Source organism: Stegastes partitus, unplaced genomic scaffold, assembly GCF_000690725.1.
Source record: "Stegastes partitus isolate 25-593 unplaced genomic scaffold, Stegastes_partitus-1.0.2 Scaffold1224, whole genome shotgun sequence".
Classification (NCBI taxonomy): domain Eukaryota; kingdom Metazoa; phylum Chordata; class Actinopteri; family Pomacentridae; genus Stegastes; species Stegastes partitus.
This window is the reverse complement of record NW_007578955.1, coordinates 75,242-82,977: the sequence shown is the minus strand read 5'-3', so window position 1 is coordinate 82,977 and position 7,736 is coordinate 75,242. Positions and strand designations below refer to the sequence as shown.

The 7,736-nt window shown below is 39.4% G+C and overlaps 1 protein-coding gene across 1 annotated transcript in view; it reads left to right on the top strand.

The window, feature by feature from the left end:
• Positions 1–7,736, top strand: part of kcnj10a (potassium inwardly rectifying channel subfamily J member 10a) — a 25,797-nt gene that overhangs the window by 12,190 nt on the left and 5,871 nt on the right. Inside the window, exons 3-5 of the mRNA XM_008297486.1 lie at positions 795–1,006; positions 1,720–1,851; positions 2,998–3,175. Coding sequence (XP_008295708.1) covers positions 795–1,006; positions 1,720–1,851; positions 2,998–3,175 — 522 coding nt within the window. The remainder of the gene's footprint in view (positions 1–794; positions 1,007–1,719; positions 1,852–2,997; positions 3,176–7,736) is intronic.

The window sequence follows — 7,736 nt, the reverse complement described above, 5'->3', positions numbered from 1 at the left end:
ATGGATGGATGGATGTTCCCCAGAGGATGAATCCAAATAACTCTTGTATTCCCAAGAAGTCTTCTTAAGCCCTGGAAACAAAACAAACACTGGACAGGGACAAACATTTCCTACAAGTTCTAATAAGGTTTTAAAGAAAAGATGTTTTAATCCAGCATTCAAAGAATGTGAAAGACATTTATCATTTAAAAAAAAACAAAAACAAAAATATTCCTTAAAGGCTTAAAGGACATTTTTTGAACATGTACCTGATGCTGTCATGCTTCCCTACATGGTAGCCTTGAACTGTCCTTGTTGGATTGAGAATGATATATATAACACGTGACAGCCTGCAGCATCAGTGTGACTACCGGTGAAGTGTTTGGGTGAGACGGAGTGAAGGAATCAGTGCTAAAAGCCAGACAGTAGTTCCTGGTATTGACAACCTTATCATTCCTGTCATGGACCTTCCATATACATGCTTTTACAACTGTTGGCTTAAAATGGATAATTATTCTGTGTATCTTGGTTTTTATGCCAGGATTAGATACTTACCCAAAGCTCACACTGAAATCATGTGATTTCAAGAAAAACACATTTAAAAAGAAGAAAAAAAAAAAAAGAAAGTCTTCATTCGTATCCTTTGGCTCTCTGTGAAAAGGAGCCCCTGCAGTTCTTTTTTGTAAGTGAATAAAGCTCTTTATTACAGAAAGTGCATGAGGGAGACCTGGCAGAACACTGAGTGAGCGAACAAGAAGTTCCTCAGTAATTTGTTTGCACCAAATAGATCTTCTGTTCCTCTTCTCTTCCTCCAGAGTTCGACCCCCCCTCCAACCATACACCCTGTGTGATGGAGGTGAAAACCCTGACGGGAGCCTTTCTCTTCTCCCTGGAGTCTCAAACCACCATCGGCTACGGTTTCCGGTGCATCACCGAGGAGTGTCCGGTCGCGATTGTCCTGCTCATCGTTCAGCTGGTCATCACCATGGTGATGGAGATCTTCATCACCGGCACCTTCCTCGCGAAGGTTGGTTTTGTAGTTCGGAGCAGAACTGCAAATTGTGATTGTTAAGGAGGTGATGAGAAGGTAGAAAGCACTAAAAAGGCCTGCATTCTGGGTGCTGCGTTTGTTAAAATATACATGATTTAAAGTAATTATAGTATTAGAAAAACAATTCACATTGATTTTTACCAGCTTTTTGGTTTGACTCTTTATTCTGCAGCCTCCCACCTGTAGCACATGGTATAACTGAGCTACTTGTGGCGCAGACTGCATTTTGCTTCAGCAGCTTTGATGTATGTGCAGTAGGCTACCTGAGAAATCCTTCTTCAATCTTTAGCTTGATATTGCACATGCGTACAATAAACATTTTATTTCAAAACATCCTCTGCATTCTTCTTTAAAGGTATCTGGACAGTTTTTGCATTTATTGGAAAACAAACTCCTCGAATATGTTCTGCACACCCAGTACGAGTATTTATTTTTAAAACCAGTTTATCTTACATATTTTCATCACTCTTTTCTATCAAAAGCAGTTCCCTCATTATTGATAGCCCAACCGCATTTCTCCGTTCCCATCATTTCCTTCTTGAATCTCTTCTTTTCTGAACACGTATCTCAGTGGGCGTCACGTTTTCTTGACACCGAAAGAGGAAGCCTTGTAGATGAAGGTTATGAGAAGTCTTTACAGCGTGTAGCAACAGGAGTCATAACATGTCCTTTTTATCCTCCTCTTGCAGGTTGCTCGTCCTAAGAAGAGAGGTGAGACGGTGAAGTTCAGTCAACACGCTGTTGTGTCGAATCATGAGGGGCGGCCGTGCCTCATGATCCGAGTGGCCAACATGCGAAAAAGCCTGTTATTAGGATGCCAGGTACTGCCCAGTATTTATTTCTTTAGTGGTTGTAGTTTGATTTTGCAGTGCCTCTAAAAAGTATTCACTCCCTTTGGAAGTTTTCCTCTTTTACTGCTTTTAAACATTTAATTATTATCACTTTAATGTGGATTTTTGAGTGAGAATTCACAACAACAACAAAAAAAAGACTCTTTCACGTCAAAGTGAAACAGATTTCCACAAAGTCATGTCAATTAATTAGAAAAACAAAATGAACCGATTGCAGAAGCATCCACCACCTTCAAGTCAGTAGTTAGTAGATGCACTTTGGCTCCAGTTACACCAGTGAACCTGTGTGGATAGTTTCGATCAGCCTTGAACATTTGGACACTATAATTTTCCTCAATTCATTTTTTGCAAAACTGCTTAAGCTCTTCCAGGTGGCATGTCGATCGTCCGGCCACAAATTGTCAATTTGACTGCGATCTGGTCTCTAGCATCCAGACAGAGGTGTCTTTATCTCCATTTCTTTAGTTGTGTGAATTCTTGCACCACTTGGCTGCACATGTGTTGGGTTCAGTGAGTCACTATAAACAGGATGAACACTTATGCAGTCACTTATTTTATATTTTTCATTAATTGGCATTACTATGTAGAAATCTGTCTTCACTTTGACATGAAAGAGGCTTTTTTGGGTAATTTTTTTGTTAGAAAAATAGACAAATTGAGCATAATTTAATGTTCAACGCACTGTATTATTTGCTTGTATTGTGTTTTTTTTTAATGCCATTTGGAGCTCATATGTGTGAGTCTGTCCCTCAGTGTTAATAATAATTACAACACAACACGACACAAAAAACTGAAAGCTTTCATGTGCACATTTAAAGAGCTGTTGTAATACATGTAAACATTTGATGCCCTCTTCCTGTATATGTGTCGGCAGGAAAGTAGGTTTGTGTCATATCCTGTCAATAAAAACTTTTCATCTGAGCACTTGCTGGAATAACGTTGCTGGTGTGAAATAAAGTTCAGAACTCATTCCCAGACTAAATATATCAGTGTTTTGCTCAGGGGCACACGACGTCTCTTTGAGATCTTGGCAGGTATTAAACCAGGGGCCCTCTGGTTGCAGGATGCCTTCTCCAACCTCTTGGCCACATTTACTGACTTCATCTTGGCTCCCAGGTGACGGGGAAGTTGCTTCAGACGTCCCTGACAAAGGAGGGCGAGACGGTGAGGCTGGACCAACGCAACGTGCCGTTCCAGGTGGACACGTCCAGCGACAGCCCCTTCCTCATCATCCCCCTGACCTTCTACCACTTCATCGACGACAACAGTCCCCTCAGAGCCTGGGCAGCAAAAGGTAAGTCACAGCCTCTCATCAAGGTTATGTGGCAACAAGTATTTCATCTCCGCGGGTCATTTTTTTCAGTTCTCACACAAAGAATAGTTTGTCAGTCTGCAGTAACTCAGCTAAGACAAAAGGTCCCATAATGCAAGACAGGATCAATGAATGACACAGAGTCAGATTTATGTCAATACAATAAAACAAAACTTGTTAAATGTCAAACAAAAATTCTACTTTGGGAAAAAATGTAACTCGCTGAACCAAAAAAAAGTCATCTCCAAGTAAAACTTCTAACGTTCAAACAAATGATTTGTGTAATCATGTAAGTTGTAGATCTTTTGCTGGATTTCTTGGTTGTATCGTCTGTTTTCTTTGCAGTTCTGACCAAAACCTCTTGCATGCATGGGTGTTGTTGTTGTTTTGTTTTTTTTTGTAAGTTATACGTTCAAAATAACTTCTTTTTATGCTTCCATGAGTCATTTTAGTCTGTCAAATTCTTTTCCATCTGATGTTAAAGAAGTTTTGTTTGAGATAAATTTGATTACATACAGGAAAAATAAACAAAACAAAACTGTAGATGAAGCTACATTGTAAAGAGAGAAAAATGTATTTATATATGTGTGTGTGTGTGTGTGTGTTTGTGTGTAATGAGAAACATGTGAAAAGAGCTGAAAACAAGTTCTGGACATTCGGTTGGTTAGTTTCACAGAAATAAAAAGACTATTTTTTTTCTTTTTAAATTTTACATGAGGCCTAACAGAGTTCAAGTCAGCTATATTGGTAATTGTCCTCAGGATCCATCATTCCTTATGGTGTATGTAAGCAGCTGGGTAATACACTCTAGTAGCGCTGTGTTGCGTTTTGAGAGAATTCGCCTCTTGCTTCTCATTTACACAAAGTTGAGGTTTCGGCGACTTCATGCATATCAGGAGCCTCCAGTGTCACATCCCTCCAAAAACTTTTAAACTAACGGTAGTCCATCTTAAATGACTCGGCAGCTACATGGTTTATTCCTTGCCACAAATGCTAACACACGAGCTTGTTACGTGCCCACCTCACGCACAAAACCAAAGTCTTCCACATTAAAGAATTCGTCTCTTAATATGTATTTTAGGGAAATAACATAAATGCACAGCTGGTATGCAGAATGTTGGCAGGTGTGCAGTTAAAAACGTATACCACATAACACAATGGTTTCATTTTTGCCAGTTTTATGAGTATTGACATACAGAATTGAAATTTCTATACTTACCAATCAAACAAGGAGCATGTCGGTAGCTGCGGTACTGTTATAAAATTACAAAGATGTAATGTGTTTTTCAAAATGGGACTTCTATTCTGACTTTTTGATATGTCTCTTGACCAAACTTGCACATGTGTGCGTTCAGACTGTATGTGTGTGTAGGTGCGTTGGTATTTTCGGTCATGTGCTGCGTGCCTGGCTGCCCCTGACCGTCCAGAGTTGGGCTTGTTTGGCTTTGGATAGGAGGGTTTCTCTGGCTGGAATGTGTGTGAGAGAGATTGCCAGACAGCCCTCATTAGAGCACAATACTGTACAGTGTGGGGTGCTGACACGAAGCCTGCACAGATCCACTTACAGCAGCTCAGACCTCTCATCACTGGAAGCCACATCAGTAGACGGAATCGTATTTACAGCTACTGCAGGCTGCACCTTTCCTCTCTTTTCTTGGCCGCATTTGACCCTTTCAATTTTCTGACTTGATATTTCCTTTTCTTTCTCTTATGTGCTGTTCTCTGCTCCGTGGCACTTTCTCACCGTCTCCATAATAAGACTTTGTGTTATTATGAAGACGGTGTTCTTGAATTTCCAGTTATGTAGCCGCATTTAAAGGATTCTATTACAGCACACACACTGCTGGCCGGTCAGCCTTGTTATAGAGTGCTGTAGCCAGCTCTCTAATGTTGCTTTCCTGTGGGTTGATCTGGAAGCGATGCCTTAAAAACACTCAAAACATAACTAATGGCTAAAAATGAAAAACAATTAGGGACCAAAAAGAAGCAAACTTCCAGCAGATTATGTGCTACAGACTTCAACTCTTGTGCTGCTTCATTCTTAAAGAGTGCAGATCTGTGTCAACGTGCATCACATCATCCAAAAACTGATGAAACGAGCACTGTGATATTTCATTTTTCTGTGATTTATGTTGCAATATGAAAAAAGTAGCTTCAAAAATATTCCATAAGTGCAACTTTCCAGCAGCAACATGTGATGTGATGTTCTCACTTGTATGACCATTCAGGAAAAATGCTGTTTGCAAATCTTGACTTTTTTAGTTGGCGGATCATCGATCAAATGCATGGCAAGACTTGTGCAGGACTTGGTTGTACAGCTGGACCGCGAGCTGCATAATAATCCTTGTCAGAGTTCTGTTTAACTTGTGCCTTGCATTTTTGGACAATCTCTCTGAGAGGATGAAGCAAATATGAGGTGACTTTAGAGATGAATGTTAAAGTCTGAAGCGTCTTTAGGTTGAATTTTTCTACAATTTGATTTTTGATTTTATTATTTTTTTAAATCAGAGATGTTTTACTACTTGTAATGTTGGAATCAGTTTCTGCAGCAGCTGTATTTTAAGCTGGAGTCAGTCCTGGTGATTCCTTCTAAAAGACATTCATCCAAAAGGTTTGTGTGGTCTCTGGAGAGTCTCGGTTCCTCTCTGCGTCAGTGTTTTTGCCTCGATTTATCGATGGAGCTGTGTAAAAGACTCTTAGCTCCAAGTGAGAAAACAAGTTGCTGCACTGAAACTAAAACTAAACCAACTGTCTTTATGTTGCAACACAACAATGCAGCAATTTATCGCACAGAAAATCTTGAAGAGAGCATCAACTTCAGCTCAAAGCAATCTCCACTTGGAAATGTTCTGCAGCACAGCCCGGCTGAAATTACACTGCTGATGATGGAACGACTGATAGATGTAAAGGTTGAATCCACCCAAAACATTAATATCTGTCCAAGTACTTATAGCTTTAAATGGTTTATTTCATCCAAAAAGTCTGTTTTTGTGGTACAACGTGTCACATCTACTCAGTCACTTATGAAAGTTCAGTGAATGTGACATGCGGCTGCATATGGTTCAGAAAATATCATAAGTTAAAATCTACTTTATCAGGTTTTTTTGTTAATGTGTGCTCAAAGATGATGATGATGATGATGATGATGATGAGCTACTTGCCTACAGAGAAATTTCAGGCATTTGTCTTTAATAACTTTTGAGATATTGAAAACAAAAAGGAATTTTTTAAAAGAAATCATTGGAAAGTATTTGATATATCAATCTGAAATGTCAGAAATATCTTTACATATACATAGAAACAGAAAAGTGGCCACGACATAACTTGTATTTTATTTGGTGTGGTTAATCTACCTAACATGATCTGGGAAAAGCTTTTCAATCCGACACTGAATCATCAAGAATAGCTCATGGTTGAATGAATGTCCCCAATGTGCAGTTTAGGAAAGAAGTTTTTGTATACACTCGTGGGTATTACACATGACCGAGCATGATTCTGTACTTTGGAGCTTTAGAACCCCCTGCAAACCTTCTTTTCAAGTTCAGGACATGTACTGTGTTTAATGGCCTCTTCAGCAGGGAGCATCTCTCTCAGGAACATTGAAATTGGCGCAACAGTGTGTGAATGTATTTGGCATGACGTGACTACACGGTTGGACCATGAGTCATGTTAAATCAGGAGGGCAGGACACTGTGGAGACGGTCTATAGGAGAGACGTCATGGCTGTTCAGACCACTGAGCTGGAATATCAGGACTTCTTCACCACACAGGGCTGATTGTAAAACCTGAACCGAGGGTGAATGAAAAATGGCATCAATGAATACTTCTAAAACGGTATTTCCTTCAGAGATGAGTGATTCTGAAACTCTGCTGTGACTGATTGCAGGAAACAAAAGAGCTTTTCAGGTTGTCGATTGAGTGAACTTTGCCAAAACGACACAAATTTGACTAATGATGACTAAGAATAGTCCAACAAGAATCAACATGAAACAAAAATGTTACTTGAATTTGTCGACTATGACCCATTTCTGTCCAAAATAAAACCCGTCTACAGTGACTCACATCTGTCCATAAAGACTCAGACATGATCAGAATGACTCAAAATTTGTCCAAAATGACTTAGACATTCTCAAAATGGCTCAAACTTCACCAAGATTGTTTGAAACGACTCAAACTTGACCTAAATCATTTGACTCAAACCCTGTTCAAAATGACAAAAGCTTTTTCAAAACGGCTCAGACCTCACCAAGATGACCTGAACTTGAAATATGAAATGACTCAGCTTTACCAAAAGCAGGTGAATATGATGCAGAGTTACTCAGAATTATCCACAATGACTGGAAAGTTGTCCAAAACAACCTGTCAACATACCTCAGAAATCATCCAGAAATGATTTAAAACTGTCTGCAGTGACTCACGCCTGTCCATCAGGACTCAAACATGAAAATATATCCACAGGAACTCGTGCAAAATGACTTCAACTTCTTTTAAATGGCTCAAACTTGAACAAGATCGCTCAAAATTGTTATAAATTAAACAAAAT